Below are 19,837 nucleotides of genomic sequence, written 5' to 3'. Positions count from 1 at the left end.
TTCTGCGCTGGTGCATTACAAGGTATATTTTGCATTCATCTTCAGTTCTCGCTTGTTTCAGAGACTATGCTGTGCTTCTATGTTTTAATTCTGGTCCGGTTTGAGGTCAGCAAGGCCATCTCTCGTTGCTTCTCTTTGCTTAAGTGTCATCCAATGAGTTTTAATACATTTCCATGGATGTGAGCAAGCAAGATATGTCTGTGTTCTTCCATATCCATCCTTCAGCTTTAGAGATGGGATGGGTAGATAGATAAAGGATCATGACCCAATTTTTCACATCTCATTCCACCAGTCTGGTACAGGTTGATCTTTGTCTCGTCCTTCCATGCCACTTCATGCCAGAACGCTACGGGGTGTAAATGTTGCCAGACCTAGCCTGATTATGAAAGTGTCATCTTCTCTTAAGCTTGACTCATCCACACCTATGTACTAGAGATAAATCTTGATCTGTTTAACAGCTGTTAATCAGTCTTTTGTTTTGAGCTACCAGTTGCGTTTTCCAGTTACCATTAGTTAGAATTACCATGGCACAAAAAGTATTTCACCCCCTTCACAGTTAAATTGGTACTGATGTGAACTCCATAAATTGAAATTAAGTTAATTTCAAATTCAATGAATGCTTTGGAGCGGAGCAGCCCCAAAACAGCAAAAAAAGTCACAATCCAAATCCTTGTTCTGAATCTTTGTGACACAAAAAGATGATGACAGAGAACCATTCCAGTATTTCTTCATGTAGTTGTGGTGTTAATGAGTTAAAAACTAAATGTTAGGTATAACACTGTGTAACTGAGTTTATGAAACGGTTTATCACGGTTCTTTTTCTTAAGTTAGGTTGACAGGGCAGGCAGCATGGTCACACCCCTCACTAAAGGGGATATAAGGAGGAGTGAGCAGACATTTTGTATGCTCCTGAGGACACACTGATTTGCTGCCCTTCCATACAGAACTTATACAGTCAGATGGGTGAGTGTTGTGCTTAGGCTATCATATTAATTTCATACTTTACATATGATTATGTGTGAATACAGTGATGAGGATGATCACAGATGTATATGTATGACAAACCTCTGTACAGTACAAGGGCCATGTTAGGAATCATTTAATGCATATATCAGTAATCTGTCATAATGTGAGTATCTCTGTGTGAGTGTGTGTGCCTGTCTATGCAAGTATGTTCATTGAAAAAGTGTTTCGTGCTCACAACTACTTTTTTTTAGTTTTCCAACCACAAAATTTGACTGAAAGACACAAATGAAAGTTTCCTCAAAATTGACCATCTTGTTAGACATGTTCCAGGTATGCTGGACCGGAGTCCTGGCCAGGACATGTCTGATTGTCCTGCTTTTGTGGGACCCTAACTATGCCACCGCAGACTCAGACGAAGAAATAGAAAGTGAGTGGACACTGTGGAAGCATAGCAATGGTGTGGCATATGATGAAGACGTAAGTCAACACACGGACTTTGTCAATGATCCAATATGACAACACACACACACACACACACATATTAATACAACATTACAGTTCCAACAGGACTGCATTACTAACCTTTGTTTTGTTGGTGTGTAGATGGATGACTTTGAAAGAAAGGGGATTTGGGAGGGCCACTTGAGGGTCATCAAAAGCAACAATATGAACTACCTCCAAGGGTCCAAAGGGTTCACCATGGCAATGAACAAATATGGAGACCTGGTGAGTACTCAAATTACTTTAAATAAACTATAATGGGTGAATGGAACTTTGGAACTTTCTGTAGAGCTTGGAGATATTTTAATAACTACTTTTGACTGGGAGGTATACATTGCATCATAGCAATGTATAATCATTTCTTTGCTGGTGACATTAGTCAGAATTGAATGTTTTTTCTAACCCCCACTCATTCCCACAGACAGATAAAGAGTACAAACGACTGCAGGGAGCCTTTATTACTGGCCAAGCTGCGAAAAGAGGGAAGGATGTGTCTCCCCGTAAGCTCAGAGCTGGGGCCAAGCGTCTAGGACTGGCCACTGTGGATTACAGAACTATGGGTTATGTCACTGAAGTCAAGGACCAGGTAATGTTCTCAAGTTAAGTTAGTGTAATAGGATATATCTTGTAGTATATTGTCTCTATTAGAAATATGCTTGAGAGTCAAAAGTGCTTGTTTCTCAGGAAGACTAGAAACAGAATGAACTATTAAAAAATTCACCAGTAGAAATATATTTAGCCTCTGATTGTTCTGTTCTGACAGGGCTTTTGTGGCTCTTGCTGGGCATTCAGTACTACGGGGGCTGTTGAGGGACAAATGTTTAAGAAGACTGGCAAACTGGTGTCTCTGAGTGAACAAAACCTGGTGGACTGCTCCAAGTCGTTTGGGACCCATGGCTGTAGTGGTGCCTGGATGGCCAATGCCTATGATTATGTGGTGAAAAATGGTCTGCAATCATCTGACTCGTACCCCTACACATCAGCGGTATGTTCTTTGGTTTATTGTAGGTAGACATTATGTTGGCACGGACATATTTTTCGTCATCATCATTATCTTCTTCACTTATAATAAATAAAGAAATAACACTATATGCGTTCATCTCTGGTTTAGGGTTACTCAACTCAGTGTTATGTGTTAGTAAAAGAAGGATTTCTTTGGGAAGTTTGGTTTGGTCCTGCATTTAAAGTCACAGTCAAATAGAGAATGGTTCCTAATGAAGGGTTTGTAATGATTGTCATTAGGATACCCAGCCTTGTTTCTATGACAACGCCCAGGCAGTGGCCAAGATCAGTGATTACAGGTTCATACCAGCTGGAGATGAACAGGCCTTGGCTGATGCTGTAGCAACCATTGGGCCAATCACAGTTGCCATTGATGCTGACCACACCAGTTTCCTGTTCTACAGTTCAGGTATGTCATCCCCCTATGCAGTGCACCAAACCTCTCAGAACAGAATTACCGACACAGAGATACAGTGCATTGGTATAAATTTGCAGAGCTGACTAATTTAATATAGCCTGGCTCTTACTGCCTCTGCCCAAAGTGACTTTGTGCCTGGTTATACCAAACTCAATTTGATTTAATACATTTAATTTACAATGTAATTTGTATTATAAAAATCACAAAATTGTGTTTATAAAAAAAGAAAACAGAACCCAACATGCAATTATCAGAAAATAATGAACTTGTATCACTGTTATTACTCTGCACTGCACGGACAGGTATCTATGAGGAGCCTCTCTGCAGCCCTAACAGCCTCAGCCATGCAGTGGTGCTGGTGGGCTATGGCTCAGAGGGAGGAAAGGACTACTGGATCATTAAAAACAGGTGAGCACATTACCAGTGTCAAATATTTTATGAGAACATTAGACAATGGTGTTATTGTTATTGTCTCTTTTTTTTTGTTTTGCTTCCCTGAACTATACGTTGTGTTTTCCATGGTTGTGCTAATTAGGTGATCTAGATGAAAACGCTGGCAGTGCCTTTTAGAAATGAATTTCCATTTTTTTTTCTTTTTTTTACATGTAAAATTAATAACATTCTGTGGTCTTCAGATTCTTTGGCAGTAGCAGCTAGTCTCTCACTTATTTAACTTGCTCTTGCCTTTTCAGCTGGGGCTCAGGATGGGGAGAGGGAGGATACATGCGGCTTCTCCGAAATGGAAGCAACACCTGTGGGATTGCCAGCTACGCCCTCTATCCAATCATGTAAAATCTGATTACTCAAAATTTCGGCAATTTTTTTTTGTTATTACTTAATTCCAAAAAATCAAAAAGATTTTCCATTTCTTCAGCAAAAGAGGCAATTATTGTTGCATATAGCTGTCTGTGTTTTCAATGTAGTTGTGTTCTTAGCAGTATAATGTTTACTGAGGGAAGGTCATAACTCGGAGCAACACAGCAAGGATACATCTGTGCATCTGTGTGCTGAATCAACAAACAGGGCCAGTTTATGATGAGATGCACTGTTTTCATCTGGCACCTCTTCCTCTTAAGCAGTCTTTGTGTATGGCAAGGTTTGTAATGCTGCCAGATATAGTCTGAGAATGCTAACTTGTCTTGTCAAAGTTTTTTTTCTTTTGAAATCAGCATAGTCTGTCTGTGTTTATGTCAGTGAGTCGCTGTAAATGCACATACCATTTGGTGCTCAGAACATAGTGCTCTTGATGTCATTTTACAAATGTTAACTCTCAAGGTTCAGTAAATGTTAAAGCAATGAAACACTCATATGCTTGAAAAAGAAATTGAATGAAATATTATCAATCAAGTAAACAAAATAAAATACACATCACAAACTCTGTTCATTATGTTATTGACTGAATAGCTGGGTTACAACTGAGGCCTGCAAAATTATTCACTAAACATAACCATAACCTTCATAACTTTTTTTCTTTTGTCCATGGATTGCATGCTAACTATGAACAGATAAAAGAAAACATGAACAGCATTTAAAAAGAGAACTGTTCTTTTTGGGATGTTCATCCAGTGAGAAGCCAGTTAAGCTTTCATAATTTATTCATGATGAGTGTGCTGCTCCAACAGGCGTGGTGCATCCATGGCCAGTCCATGCAGAGCCTCTCCAAATGCCCTCAATGTGTCTGTCTCGCCCCCTCTCATACATCACCCTTTCCTTCCTCATGCTTTAGGGTGTGGTCCCAACAGAATGTTCAACTGCCTACCTGTATTGGAGTAAGGCTGGAATACAATTCCTTTACCACTTTATTCTAGTTGAATATGGTAAGAAGTTGTAAATGTAAAGGTATTCATACTAATTTCAAATTTATACATTTCATGCTAATATTATTTTTGTGATCCGTGAACGTTTCTTACAGTTAAAGGCAACCAAGAATAGATGATACAAACATTGGGTTAATCATGGGTTAATTAGAGGGCCAAAACATTGAAGAATTTGTTTTAAACAACCATATCCAACCAACTTAACCCTAGAAATAAAACAGAACTCAAAAAGATACAATCAAGAGAAAACAGAATCAGAATTATTTTTAATGGCCAAGTATATTTACACATACAGGAAATGAACTTGGTGTAGTTGGTGCATAGGACATAAAACATAAACATATTAACAAAATAGCAAAAATGACAGCAGATCTATAATAACATGGACCAAATGTACCAATGTACTCATATGCGTCTCGAACAGGCTTATCTTCTTAATAGCTAAGGCACAATATGTTGTGTTGCTGTTGCCTGACTGTCCGCAGGCTTACCCGCCTGCCTCACGTTGTTGCGTCTGGGGTGAAAGGTTGTAGCTGTCATCACTGCCGCCATAGCTAGATCTAAGCAACCAAGGGAAGTGGGGAGTGGGAGGAGTGGCTCACGCAGACATCGGCTCGGACAAAGCTCTGCCATCTACAACTATTGGGATGCGAGCACAGATCATAGCTTATTTGAGAATCCCCATCCTTTTACAAGCACTGAATCTGCGACATCCAGCCTATTGGAACAACGAGGAGTTGTGAAATTTGAGGAATATTGCATTGTGCGGACCGGATTGGCAAAGAAGCGTTTCATCTCGTTATGTAATTCCACGGGCGCAGCGCCTGGATGATTATGTACACACCGCTGGACTTCCAGCAAGAATGACGAAATCATAGCGTTGTGAGGCATGGAAAGAGGATTTGCCGAGGACACAATATGTTTTTGTTTCTAACAAAAATGCAGTGGGAATTCATATGATTGCACATTGTTTTTCACATCTGAGGCGCTAGTTGCTGGCCCGATATTCTGATGCTCCAGTGACCGCTAAACAAAAAACGAGGCACTGTCTGCCTGTTTCAAAGGAAGGTACTTAGCTGCAGCAGTACCAATGAGGTATGTGATACATTCATGGTAGTATTCAGTGCATTTCTCGTTTCCATCTGATATTAATTTCACATAGACTTCACCACCTTGTCTTGTTTCAAGCTTCCAGACAATGGCGGGGCCTAACCAATCTCAGCAAGAGCAGCAGCAGGTAGAGGAGAAAACCAATCAAATTGATGATGCAGAGCTAGCTCTTCAGGGCATCAATATGCTCCTAAACAACGGGTTTAAAGAGAGCGATGAGCTTTTCAGAAAATACAGGTGCGTGTCTCAATCATGTGCCTTCATAGGCCTACGGCTATTGCTATTCAATCTAAGACAAGTGCCTAACAATAAATTCACTGGTTGATGGTAAAATCAGAGAATTTGTATGCATGATTGCTGTAGATCTGAGTGCCTTTTTACGTAGACTGTCTGTGTGTGTCTGTGTGTGCTCGAATATACATCCAACCATCCCTCTAGTTGTCTTACTAACATAAATGGGGTCTTGGTAGACCTGGGTGAATTAATTTAGTGTGTGGGTGTTTCAGAAGCTGTAGTGAATAGATTCATTTTAGAATGAATCAATTATGTTACAAATAAAATGAATTCTTATTATTATTATGGTAGTTACCAAGTCAAACCAAGACTTAAGGTTCGGTAAGGGTCTCCTTGGCTATCTAAATTAACATCACATTTTTCTCCACAGAACCCACAGTCCTCTGATGAGTTTTGGAGCCAGTTTCGTCAGCTTCCTGGTAAGTCATGGCCATACTTGATGGTTCATTTACAATGATACAATGACTATGTATGTACTGTTCTTGAGCTTCTTCCTGTTCTTGTACCCCATCAGCACCTACAACACATTCACTCAGGACTTTCCTCTAGATTCTTATATGTGTGTGGAGAGATACCAGAAGGGTCATGGTTGTTTGTGTTTTCTCCATTACACCATCTGCATCTGAACATGATCCGTTCATTATTATTCTTTATCGTTGAGCTTTCAGGGCCATTGTAGCTGCTCACCTTTGTGTGTGTGTGTACCTGTATGTATGTATATGTGTGTGTGTGTGTGTGTGTGTGTGTGTGTGTGTGTGTGTGTGTGTGTAGGGAACTAGGGAAAGAGAAAGAGGTGCAGGGAGAGAAAGACAGAATGGACAGGAAGTGGGATAGAGGCTTCTCCACACCATAATAAAGCAGGCCCCTGTCACATCTATTTATGTCAAAGACAGATCTCACTGTCTGCCAGATGTAAATAAGCATCTGATAGATACCGTACTAATCAAGTATTGACCAAGTGCATTGCCTGTATTGATCCAAGGAGTAGTGACATTAGGAATATGTGTCTTTGAGACGGGGCATTTTAAAGGCATACAATTAGTTTTTCTTGGTTTTACATGACATAATTGAATTTCCTGAAATCATTCATTTGTTTTGCTATGTTGTGGAAGCCTTAGGCACTTTACTCCTTTGCTGCGAAGAACAAGGGACGTTTCTTATGGAAGAACCCCCCCCACACACACACAAATACAAACACTCACGGACACACACAGCACACGTCCAAGTTTCCCCATGTCTTGAATAAAGGACCCTTTGTATTCTGTTTTGTGAGCCCCATTGTGTAATCTAGCCAATCTGATTACCACCTTTAAAAACAATTCTTATTGTCTCGTAAAAACATTTGAACCTCACACGTTTCTGATCCAAAATAGGAAAAATAAACACCGTTGAGCACAGATTGCACCATGATGCAACCCATTAATCTGCTCTCTTTGCCAACTATGGCTCTTACCAGCTCTTGACCCTATCATCTGGTGGACTGGTGACCTGAGTGGATATTAAAGAGAATGCTGAGAGCTGTTCCCACCATGTGCCTTTCTCTTTCTGTCATGCCTATGTATTAGCCTTTTATGTCATTTGCGTCCTTTAATACGCACACTAATCCCCCCTAATCCGTCCCTTCTCTCTGGTGGCACATACCAGTCATTAAGGTATAGAGGCAGGAAGTTGCAAAAAGTGTTTGCTTATATGATTACTGTTCCTGTGGAGGATAGTGCAAATCGTGCTGTATCAATGTGTCATGTAGTCATCTTTTTACATCTCTTACAGATTTCTTAAATCTCCTCCTGTTGTTGAAAATGTGTTTGTTACCATTGTAGCCCTATGGGAATTTTGGGTGTAACCTGAATGTGCGTTTTTGTGTAGAATGCAATGATGACCTTTGAGGAGGAGAAAATGCAAACAGCATGTGATGACCTGAAGACAACAGAAAAGCTTTGTGAGAGTGATGTTGGGGTCATTGAAACCATCCGTAACAAAATCAAGAAGAGTGTAAGTCTCTGTGTTTTTCTATTTCTTTGTCCAAACCCTTTGTCTTTCTCTGTGTTTTTGCGTGTGTCTTGTGTGTAGGAGTGTACTGTATGTGTGAGTGAGTATGTGTGTGTGTGTGTGTGTGTGTGTACTGTGTATGTGTGTGTGTGTTAGTGAGTGTGTGTGTGTGTGTGTCTTGTGTGTAGGAGTGTATGTGTGAGTGAGTATGTGTGAGATAGAGGGGGCAAGAAATGAATTCAAAGACATCAAAACCTATATAGAGCATAGGCCTAGTATAGAATAGAAATAATATAAGAAAAGTGAAAAAAATATTTACAGCCTAAGACATTCTGTGTGTCTTTGATCAGTTACAGGCTGCCTGTAATGACATGGAGTCATGATGCTGTATGCAACAGTATGAGTGCTTTACATACTTGCCTCTTTACAAGTGGATATTTGATCCCCACCATCCCCAGAAACAGATGATTTCAAACACTACTTAGGCTAAACAGTGCTGTTTTTTAAAGCATTTTTAGAATAAGAAACCTTTAGTAGCATCTTAATCCAACTTTATAGACTGGAAATGTATTCATGCAAAAAATCCTGGAGCCAGGAAGGGGGAAAACATGTTTGCACACTATTCTTGACATTAAATAATGATTAGATGTTGCGAATGAACATAGTGGCACCTTGCAGAACTGCAATGTTTTTTGTCGAAAAGTACAGTGAACTACATATATCAATGATCTATAATCACAGGTGTTAATAGTGGATGTTTCCCTGGATGGCATGATCACTCTTAGTTATGGTGTTACAGACAGTGACACATTCATAGTATTATTTTAGTTTGTGAAGTGAATTGCTAAACAAATCTGTCTCTACAAATCTCTGTCTTTACTTCTGGATACACCTGGTGTATTTAACCCTTTTGACACTGTAAATCATACGAAGAAAAATGGGAATACTGGACATTGTAAAAACTAGAAATGAATGGGATATTGTAAAAAATGTCACAGTGATACGCTGCAGTATTTATTTATTGTTAATGTTAGATATACTGTCATGTATGTAATTTATTGTTAATGTTAGATATACTGTCATGTATTGTTGTAGATACAGTATGTTTCATATGTTGTGTTAATTTTTTACCTACATTTGCATATGGGCTCTTCTAGGTGGACAGTCAGAGGCCTGAGTTGACTGTGGTGGATCGTCTCCAGAGGCAAATCATTGTGGCTGACTGCCAGGTTTACCTTGCTGTCCTCTCCTTTGTGAAACAGGAACTCTCAGGTTAGAGATAAACACAATTTTTGTCACCTTGGTTGAAAGTTGGATTATGATATTTTGTGATCTCTGTGTTGTTATGCATGAACCACAGCCATTCTTCGAGAGAGTGGTATTACATGAGGTTCAGCCTGCAGGGAAATGCGTACTCATGAATTATGAGGGCGCATCCAACTACAAGTGCATATTTGATCTCTTTTGGAAGTTATCTGCTCAGAAAGACATGTTTAATACTGCACTACGTTTGTCATGCAAAGGACACATCATTTTCGACATTTACTGCTGCCAAGAAATTTTCGACATTTACTGCTGCCGAAAAATACATTTTGTTCTTAAACAATGACGCATGATTTTGAATTTTTGCCGATACATAAATTGACTAAAAACTAGGCATCTCTGTAAATGGAGTATACTCTATCAGCAGAAGCCTTGAAGACAATGTTCTGTTCTTTTTTTTCCCTTCAGCTTACATTAAAGGAGGCTGGATCCTCCGCAAGGCTTGGAAAATGTACAACAAGTGCTACAGTGACATCAATCAACTGCAGGAGTCCTGCCATGAGAGGTCGCCCACCCAGGAGGAGGCGCTGTCCACGGACCAGGCCAATCATAACATGCCAGCGGCTGAGGCCGATGTGATCACGGAAGATACCCTCAACCGCCTGAAAGGCTCTGTCAGCTTTGGCTACGGCCTGTTCCATCTCTGCATTTCCATGGTGCCACCCCATCTCCTCAAGATCGTCAACCTGCTGGGCTTCCCCGGCGACCGACACCAAGGCTTAGCCTCGTTGGCATATGCCAGTGAAAGCAAGGACATGAAAGCCCCGTTAGCAACGTAAGCCCTTACACTTTACTACATTTTACTACACATTACTACACTTTACTACATAAACTTCAAAATCGGTCCGTCTATATGTCCGTCCATCCATCTGTCCACCCATCTGTTGTCATTAGGGCCATGTCTGTGTTTTTGCTTGGTTCATATCAATGACTTTACATGGATGTGACCAAAAAGTGAAGCGACCACAGGCTTGATGGTGGGCTGCAGTACAATGTGTAACTCCACCCAGCCCCATGTGTTGCAATGACAAAGTAGTCTATTTCTTTTCTCGTCTAATCTGTCTTTCCATTTACAGTGTATAATATTCAAACAGTTAGTTTTCCCTACGGTGATATCTGCATTATAAACGTTATTCTATATTGTAAGGAGGCGTGGATACACTTGGAAATTAAGTGATTGACATCCTTGGCTGGAAGAGACCAGCTGCAGTTCCTGAATCGTGCCCATTCTCGTTCATTATGTGGAGTAGCTTAGGTTGTAGTCTAGTTTAACCTATGGTGTCTCTCTACGTTGAAAATTAAAAAAATCAAGTGCCAGTATTGTAGACGTGAAAATCAATCAAAAATAAAACCAAGCTAATCAAGGACTGACTTAGGTTTTAGGGAAGTTGGCGTGCAGTCTAATCTTACCTAAAAGTTGCTAGCATATGTAACATTACACTTACCCAACAATTAGTATATCCATGAACACTGTGTCTTTGCTGTTACTGCGTTGCGGTGGTCATTGCTGCAAGTTCATTTTGTAGCCGTACCTGACTTCGTATTTTAGTCGTAGCTGATTTCGACTCTCGTTTCTACTGTGCAAACTCCAGCAAATTTAGGCTTCATTTCTATAGAAACCGAAGGGCATGGAGTCACGTCCTCCGCCTCTATATATAGTCAATGGTTCATATCAACAAATCAATGAATCCTTCATATCCTTGAACAGGTTGTTGTCACAGTAATGTAGCTTTTTATAAGCTGGCAATAAAATATTCATAAAGTAGTCATTATAATTACTGTAGCGGTGTATCTAAAGTAGATAAGATAGACAGTATGAAACAGATAAATAGAAATATAGATATATAGAAATATAGAAATATTTAATCTCTAGAATCATACCGTCTTTCAGCAAAAGCCATCTTATATAGATTTATTTGTGCCAACGGTTGAAAGGAGAGTGCTTATTAAGTGAACAGAAGGATTCATTACACACAGTCCTATTCATTTGCCTTGCTGTTCCTTTGATATGTGGTGGCATCCTTGCCTAGATAGTTCCTGTTTGTAGTCTAGAGGCTGACAGCTTGTTATTTGCAGTCTAAGAATAGCCGTAGTCGACATGCGTAATCAACTTGTGCGTTGAACTGAAAACGGCTGCTGGATGTAACTGCGATGTAATAGTACATACAAATAAAGATCTAGGGGGTTTTAAATACCATTATAGCAGGGGTGGCGAACCTGCGGCTCGCGAGCCGCATGCGGCTCTTTGCCGGCTGACGTGCGGCTCGGCTCCAGCTCGAGTGCTCACTGACTTTGCTCTTGGGGTACAGAATTTTCATATTGTAAAATAAACATCTAAAATGCATATGCATATATTTGGCAATACAGAGAAAAAGCTGTCCGATTTGAATGTGGTATTTATTCATGTATATTTTGTCATCACGCGATCTTGAGAGATGTCTTTAAGTAACGTTAATGTTCCAAACATGAAACATTCTAATGTGTGCACCCAGTCTCAGAGAGTTACTAGCCAGACTAGCAGTAGCTACTGACAGAATGCCATGGACCCAGGAAAGCATAAAGCTAAACGAAAATATGAAGATGAACACCGGGTGTTTTTTGCCTAAAATGGGAGGAATTATTTGCGGAGCGAAATGGAAAACCCCTCTGCTTAATATGCCAGACGTCACTGTCGCATTTTAAAGCCTCAAACTTAGAGTGCCGTCTCTCCACACACCATGCTAACATAGCCCAGGAGTCCCTAAAGGCACAAAGCTGTGCAAGCACAAGGTAAATACTTTGAAACGTCAGTCAGAGAAACAGACTCAGCTTTTTCGGAAATTCACGAAGTACTCTGAAACGGTCACGTTGGCATTGTATCAGGTGGCATGGAATATTGCTCGAGCAAAAAAGTAATATAGTGAGGGAGAGTTTGTGAAGTCTTGTGTACGTGATGTCGTTGCTATCCTCAACCCTGAAAATGACGCATCATAGCGGTCTGTGTCAGACCTGCAGCTGTCAGGCACGAAAATTGAACAGAGGATATCTGACATTAACAACATAATTGAGACAGTTATGTACAGATCTTGATAAGTGATCCCTGGAGTAGCCTCCCCAAAAGTTTCCTTAGCCCCACTGTTGTTTTGTGTTATAAAGTATCCGAATGAGAGTTGAAACCGTCTTTATTCACAACCACAGTTTACACCAAGAGCATACATGTGTGTCGAGCTCCCGCTAACAACATAACTAATAACGTGACGTTAATCCTGCGAGACCCACTCATAGTACGGTAACACTTTAGGATCAAACAGTTAAACAGTACAGCTACCTACACCCACCAAAAAATATATATGAAGTTTAAAATAGTAAAAGAAACGTAATGGTTAAATCATCTCGAGTTAATTATAGATGTCGTGGCTCTCTTTTATCATGCCGGTTCATTGATCCTGTGGGTATGCTACCCTATTCAGTAGCTTCGCCAGCTATAACTAGCTAGTGAACTCTAGCCTACAACGTTAACCTACTCACTTGAGCTGCAAATCCCTACCATGCTACAGTATAATTAGCACCTATCTCAGCAGATGTCTTCAATATGTTTATTTTTGTGGCATATTTTAAATCAAAATGTGTTAATTTCTCTTCCTAAAACCCACTAGAGGACTATTTAAAAGGTTATTTTCAAAAAAATCTTATGGGGGAGCATGCCCCCAGACCCCCCTAGTTTTGCTGGGTCACAGGGAAAATAATAGGTTTTAGGTAGGGGCTTTTCCCCCCTAAAAGTGGGAACCTAGATTCGTGTGGCTCTTCGAAATGGTGTTGGGTTTTGTTGTGGCTCTTTTAGCTGGACTGGTTAGCCACCCCTGCATTATAGTCTCACACTGAAGTTATCATTGCCCTTTTCACACTGGCTGCAAAGAATCGTTAAAAATAACTGTAAAATTTGAGCTGGTTCACAAGAGGATCACAAAAGTCCTATCATCATTTGTGTATTACAATTCATATGAAGTATGTTACTGATACTGTTATAATTTGTGTTATGAATCATTTTTAGCTTGGCACTCCTGTGGTACCACACAGTAGTGCAGCCCTTCTTCGCTGTGGATGGATCGGACTCGCAAGTTGGACTACTGGAGGCTAAAGCCATCTTACAGAAAAAGTCATTGGTGTACCCCAACTCCTCTCTCTTTATTTTCTTCAGAGGACGAGTGCAGAGGCTTGAGGTTTGTGTGTTTTGCATTGATTGTGTGTATAATTGTATTTGAAATGTTGAAATGAGAACTTTTCTCATGAATATTCTTGTTCCGGTTATGTTGTATTTGATGAGTGATGTTGAGTGTCCTTTGGTCTTTCAGTGCCAGATCAACAGTGCTCTTGCATCTTTCCATCATGCTTTGGAGCTCGTCTCAGACCAGAGAGAGATGCAACATGTGTGTCTGTATGAGATCGGTATGGAAGATTAAACACACACACACACACACACACACACACACACACACACACACACACACACACCCACACAAAGATGTATGCATACATAACAAGGCTGTTTCGCATGTATATCACTTATCTTCCAGGCATCAAACTTGTCCACTACAAGCTGAGTAAAACACAACCACATTAGCCTACTGTATGTAATCATCCAAACTCATTACTTGTCCCTCACTGTCTCTCCTTCCTTTTTGCTTTCTTTCATTGTTTCTCTCACTGGTATTACTGTGGTAAACAAACTGCAGGTTGGTGCAGCATGATTGAGCTGAACTTTGAGGATGCTTATAAGGCATTTGAGAGACTGAAGAATGAATCTCGGTGGTCACAATGCTATTATGCTTACTTGACTGGAGGTAAGGATTCTTAACACTTCATTCTTCCACCATATCCTTGATTATTTGTCATTGAGATGTGATGGTTCATAACTTATAAAGCCATTGTTACAAAGGGAATAATTAATAACTAAACATCTTATATAGTAATAGATAAACCATGCTGGTCTATCACTTTAACCATATCTGTATAGTTTAATATCTGCTGATTTAATCTTTCATCCTCTTAAGTGTGTCAGGGGGCCTCTGGAGATCTAGAAGGGGCTAGAGGCATCTTCAAAGATGTGCAGAAGCTTTTTAAACGGAAGAACAATCAGATTGAGCAGTTTGCACTCCGAAAGGTGAGTTTGAAGTGGATAGTTTGCAGTCATTTCAAGGCTAAAATAAATCAGAATGATGGATTATACTGTTTTCATTTGCCAATTTGCCCTTAATCGTTCAATTTAATCTGTTTTGTTTCTTTTAATCAGGCTGAAAGGCTTCGAAAAACATCTCCTACCAGAGAGCTTTGCATCCTGGGAATAGTTGAGGTGCTCTATCTGTGGAAGGCTTTGCCCAACTGCTCAGCCACGAAACTCCAGGTCATGAGCCAAGGTCAGAAGGACTTAAACTACATTTGTATTTGCACACATAGCTGAATGTATTCAGAGTTTTCAAATTGCGTGCTCTCACATACAGTGCTTGTGTACTTGTGTTAGGGTTTTTGAAACAATTGATTAATATTTATTGATTGTATACTTTATTTTTCAGTTCTACAAGGTCTGGAGGACCCGTCTAGCTATGGTTTGAGACATCTGCTCCTTGGTGCCATACAGAAGTCCCTTGGAAACATTAAAGATGCAGTTCAGGTATAATGGCTTTCATAAATGGTGACTTATGAAATGTATTTTAAAGTAAATGTATGTAAAGTCATTTTATGAAACCCCAGTTACAGAATACAAGATATATTTCATGTTTAATATTAAAATATGTCTGCTCCAAATACCCATGCAGTTGAGGCTTACTGTCTGCTCACCTTCACCAACTGTTTGTCAACAATACAATAAAATAAAATATAATAAAATGCAAAACATATAGTGCTTTACACAGGACCTATGGGTATCATTTATATGCAGTGACCAAAAACCAAGAGTTCAGTACTCGGTACTAGCGCTCAATAAGCTTAACCACTGTTTCTGTCATTTTCTTCCAAAAGTATTGAGATTATCATTTCCTCAGTGCATATTGTGATTCTGCTCTTCCAGTCTTTCCAGCTGGCAGCCAGAGATGATCTGGGCAGGCAGACTAACTCATATATACAACCTTATTCTGTCTACGAACTGGGCTGTATGCTGCTCACCAAACCTGAGGTAAAACTGAGTGAAAACTGTTTCTCACTTTAGACTTCACACATAGGATTGCTATGCAGTAGGTCTCCTCTATGTTGATGAGTGTTATTAGTATATTTCTTGGGATAATGGATTTTCTAATATTGTTGGAATTCCCCTCACATTCCAACAGCTATGGATAAAAAAACATGCTCTGTGGAAAATATCCTGTCTCTGAGACTACTGCAGGCTCAATCAGAACAAGATGTCTCAACCTGTCTGTCAATCATGTACCCTAGACAAGGCAGGGCATGCATTTGTTTAAAGGGTGGGACTTATAGGGGGTAAAGGGATGATTCTAGTGAAAAAATATTTGGGTTTTTGCCAGTCTTTTAAATGTGTGATCGGTACATTCCATGATGGTAAAATGGAACCCCTCGGTGCGTTCCATGATTGTAAGATGGAAACCCTCAGTAATTGTTCCTTTTCATGCAGACGGTGGGAAAGGGACGGTCGTTGCTTCTTCAGTCAAAGGTAAGACGGCTACAATAACTCTAAATACACACTAAAATAACCCAACTGGTTCGGTTGCACTGATGTTGGTTTGGTAGGGCATGGTGGATATGTTATTGGTCCTCAGTCTTGGATGCTCTCTCACATCTTCTGCAGGACAATTACACTGGATATGACTTTGAAAATCGACTACACGTCCGTATCCACTCTGCCCTGGCATCTATGAAGGAAGTGGTTCCCCAGTGATGCCAGTTACAGAAGATTATTGTTCAGTTCCACCCCCACCTCTGACCTCTGCACTTTTTTGTCCTTTCTTAACAACAATTAAAAGCCATCTAAGTTGACAGTGATATACATTTTACAAAAAAACATTGTATTGTTACATTACATGATTTGTATTCCTGTGAAACTGTGTGACTAATTATTGGTCTTCAGTAATTCCATTTGTTAATTCCTAATCACTCGAGGATCAAGGTTTTAAAAGGGTATGATTTTGAACCGGTGAGCATTCTATTTTGGTGCAGGGGGATTATGAAAAAAGTCTTAATGCCATGTGTTACACCACAATTCAGGCGTTTTCAGGTGAGGACCATGGCTTTCCTGTCTGAACAATACCTCGTGTGTGTTCCATCTATTGAGCTGTGGAGTCCATTGGTGGAACCCCTGGTCGGTCTTTTTTGCCTCATGAATGCCGTTATACATATTTGTTAAAAGAACAGCAAACAGTTTGGCAGCTGATGCATGTCGGCAGAGTCTGAATCAAACTCTGAAGGGTTTCATTTGTTTTTAAATTACATTAGTAATGTTTTGTTGAATAACTGCTTTCTGGGCATTTGGGATTATATACTACTGTCCTCTTGCAATTACGTTTTTTTAGGTCACAAGAATCCAGCAAAATATAGTCCGATTTACCAAGAAGGTCATCCCAGGTTATTCGTATTTAATTGATTTATGTTGATAGACATTCTGTACTTTTCCTTATAATTTATTATCATGATTTGCAAGTCAAATATAACATCATCTCAGGCCACCTGACAGTCACTTTTGAGCCCTGTGCCACTTGCCTCTTTATTGAAATCCTCATGACCTTATTAGTATGCTTAAAAGTAATCCAGGCAAGATTCCCTACACATTTCATAGTAGTTCAAACTAGTGCTCACTCCCAACATAGTACACACACAAGTAGCTTAATAGATGAATACTTAAGAGTGTCTCTTATTGGAGATAACCAGTGCATCCTTACAGTATATTTGCCTTAAATTGGCAACATCAGTGTTTTCCAGAGTGTCACCATTTGTGTTTTTACTACTTGTTGTTTTTTTTTGATTAAAATAGATTTTAGAAAACATTCAGATGGAATCTCATTGATCACCATACTTAATCACTAAACTTACAGTGAGAATTCCATCAAGTTCTGGCCATCCCTCTAATCTTTACATTAAATGCGCTTTGTCAGAACAACTGACAGTCATTTTCCTTACTTCCATACTAGTGACAAGTGCAGCTCCCAGACTTTAATGCTTGAAGCAGGGTATTAGGATATCACACACAAAATATGCACTTCGAGGTGTGGGAAATGAGCAATAAAGAATAGTTGTTTAAAAAGCGTACTGATTCTGTGGAAGGTCGTTAAGAAAAGCTTTGCTGCACTTTGTTCTCATGTGTGCTTTGTCTCATTCTCAATGTACTGTTGCAAGGGTGTATTTGTTTTGATCTAATACTTGTGTGTAAATGTGTATGTGGCTTCCCACCCAAATGTCAAGTGGTTTGAAAATATTGGCGCACTGTTCATGTGACCATATCATGTCATGGTATCGAATGGCTGGGCAGTCATCTTGCATAGACATCCAAAACGTTTTACTCTCTTACAAGGGATGCACAACATCAATTCACTGATGATGAACCTACGCTTGACCCTATGCTTTCAAGTCCCAAGCTTTTGTCTGGACATCTGCAAAAGACATTGAAATGAGGCTGGGATTGCCAAGGATCATTCTTCTTGTAACTGCTTGGCTTGTGACCAGAAAGTATTGAGCATAAAGTGTGTTTTGTGGTGTTTGAAGGACTTGAGTTGTGCAATCTCTCTGTAGGCCATGCACTGTAATGGGTGCCAAGTCGTCTACAAAGTCTCAGGGGATGGGGGAGTTGCTATGAAAGTGAAATGGTAAATTTTCCAGCAGGAACTGGTTTTCCTGCATGTAGTTTTTTCTCTCTAAAACTGGGTTAACAGTAACAATAAAGTACAATATTACGAATGACCTGAATTATGTGTGTGGTGTTTGCATTCTTTGGACAAGAGGGTACATGTTATTTTGAGCATGAGTTGTAGTTACTTTACAGACGTTTTCGCCCCAGTACAGTATTTGAATTATACTTGGCATATTTGACGAAATATCTTTCTTAGGATGATAAGAATCATTATTATATGGCAACGACAGTACGAGTGTTCTGATTGGCTAATGAGTAGTCATGCCAGCAGCGTATTGCCCTCCTCACCGGTCAATACGGATCCGTATTGCCCTCTGACGACATTTTCAAAATGAGCGAAAGCGATCAGTCTAAGTTTTACTATCCAGACGAAAATGAAAACGTTAACAGCTATGAGGAAATTCCTAAGAAGCGAAGATGTGTTATTGAAAGTGATGATGAAGACAAGAAACTTTAGTTTGAATTGTTACTTTACTGTAAATTAAAGCCATTTTAGCTGAGCCATGTTGTCTGTTTTCTATTGATCATTGTAACTTGTTAGCAGGTAATTGGTTGCTACGCAACACCTGGAACACATTGTGTCGTGAGAAGACTTGAGAGCTGAACAAAACAACATGTTTTCGATTTACAATGACCATTTATTTTAATTTACAAAATACTGGGTTATCGCTATCGCTCGGTCGATACGTTAGAGCCTCAGTTTGAACGCTTAGTACTCTTTCACCTACAATCCAGTGTATCACCGCTGATGGATCCCCATCAGTTTGCTTACCAGGCTAACAGATCTGTAGAAGATGCCATCAACCTGGCTGTTCACTCTACTCTGCAACATCCGCAGTCAAGTAACACCTATGCGCGCATGCTGTTTATTGACTTTAGCTCAGCCTTCAACACAATTGATCCACTCATTCTCTTCTCCTGGCTGCAAGCCATGAACATCGACATAGTTCTGTGTCACTGGATACTGGACTTCCTGAGAAACAGAACTCAAACAGTCAAAGTCAACAACGCAACATCATGCCCTCTGACCCTCAACACTGGTGCGCCGCAAGGCTGTGTGCTATCTCCTCTTCTCTTCTCCATCTACACAAATGACCTGAGATCTCACCACCACTCCGTCAAGATCTCCGAAGAATATGTAGATGACACCACCATCATCGGCCTAATCAGAGATGAGGATGAGTCTCAGTACATCAAGGAGGTGAACTGGGCTGTAGACTGGTGTAGGAAGAACAAGCTCCATCTTAACCCCTCAAAAACTAAGGAAATAGTTGTGGACTTGAGAAGGAGGCCTAACACCAAAGCCTTAGTTAATATATTTGACCAGCCCATAACCCTCACAGAGTCCTTTACATTTCTGGGCTCCTACATCAGCCAAAATTTGAAATGGGATATCAACACCTCCCACCTTATCAAAAAAGCCCAACAAAGACTGTATTTCCTCAGACAACTGAAAAAGTTTCATGTCAACAAACACATTTTGGTGCTCTTCTATAAAGCCATCATAGAAAGTATCATCACCGCATCAATATCTGTCTGGTATGGAAGTTCTGACAGTCGCACAAAGATGAAACTGGAGAGAGTGGTCAC

General features: G+C 40.0%; 2 protein-coding genes across 2 annotated transcripts; both read left to right on the top strand.

The window, feature by feature from the left end:
- The first annotated feature begins 1,287 nt into the window (after positions 1-1,287).
- Positions 1,288-3,936, top strand: cts12 (cathepsin 12). Its single transcript, XM_012825279.2, has 7 exons — positions 1,288-1,443; positions 1,570-1,692; positions 1,889-2,053; positions 2,231-2,452; positions 2,710-2,878; positions 3,190-3,295; positions 3,580-3,936. Exons 1-7 carry the CDS (start codon positions 1,288-1,290, stop codon positions 3,677-3,679), a joined length of 1,041 nt encoding a protein of 346 aa, XP_012680733.1. The 3' UTR covers positions 3,680-3,936.
- A 1,303-nt stretch (positions 3,937-5,239) lies between these two features.
- ttc39c (tetratricopeptide repeat domain 39C) lies at positions 5,240-18,303 on the top strand. The gene is made up of 15 exons (XM_012825318.3): positions 5,240-5,799; positions 5,893-6,051; positions 6,479-6,527; positions 7,975-8,100; positions 9,255-9,369; positions 9,829-10,195; positions 13,451-13,619; positions 13,752-13,845; positions 14,133-14,240; positions 14,451-14,560; positions 14,690-14,813; positions 14,970-15,067; positions 15,464-15,568; positions 16,022-16,060; positions 16,196-18,303. Exons 1-15 carry the CDS (start codon positions 5,795-5,797, stop codon positions 16,283-16,285), a joined length of 1,758 nt encoding a protein of 585 aa, XP_012680772.1. The 5' UTR covers positions 5,240-5,794; the 3' UTR covers positions 16,286-18,303.
- The last annotated feature ends 1,534 nt before the right edge of the window (positions 18,304-19,837 follow it).

Source organism: Clupea harengus, chromosome 10, assembly GCF_900700415.2.
Source record: "Clupea harengus chromosome 10, Ch_v2.0.2, whole genome shotgun sequence".
Lineage (NCBI taxonomy): Eukaryota > Metazoa > Chordata > Actinopteri > Clupeiformes > Clupeidae > Clupea > Clupea harengus.
Note: the sequence above shows the minus strand (reverse complement) of the source record. Positions and strands in the feature narration are given on the sequence as shown.

Excerpts from the sequence above, each read along its gene's own strand:
- cts12 (XM_012825279.2), top strand. The coding sequence starts at position 1,288 with ATGTTCCAGGTATGCTGGACCGGAGTCCTGGCCAGGACATGTCTGATT. Across the intron at positions 1,444-1,569 it reads GTGTGGCATATGATGAAGAC|ATGGATGACTTTGAAAGAAA; the intron begins GTAAGTCAACAC and ends GTTGGTGTGTAG. Across the intron at positions 2,054-2,230 it reads TCACTGAAGTCAAGGACCAG|GGCTTTTGTGGCTCTTGCTG; the intron begins GTAATGTTCTCA and ends CTGTTCTGACAG.
- ttc39c (XM_012825318.3), top strand. Across the intron at positions 6,528-7,974 it reads CCAGTTTCGTCAGCTTCCTG|AATGCAATGATGACCTTTGA; the intron begins GTAAGTCATGGC and ends GTTTTTGTGTAG. Across the intron at positions 13,846-14,132 it reads TGTGTGTCTGTATGAGATCG|GTTGGTGCAGCATGATTGAG; the intron begins GTATGGAAGATT and ends AACAAACTGCAG.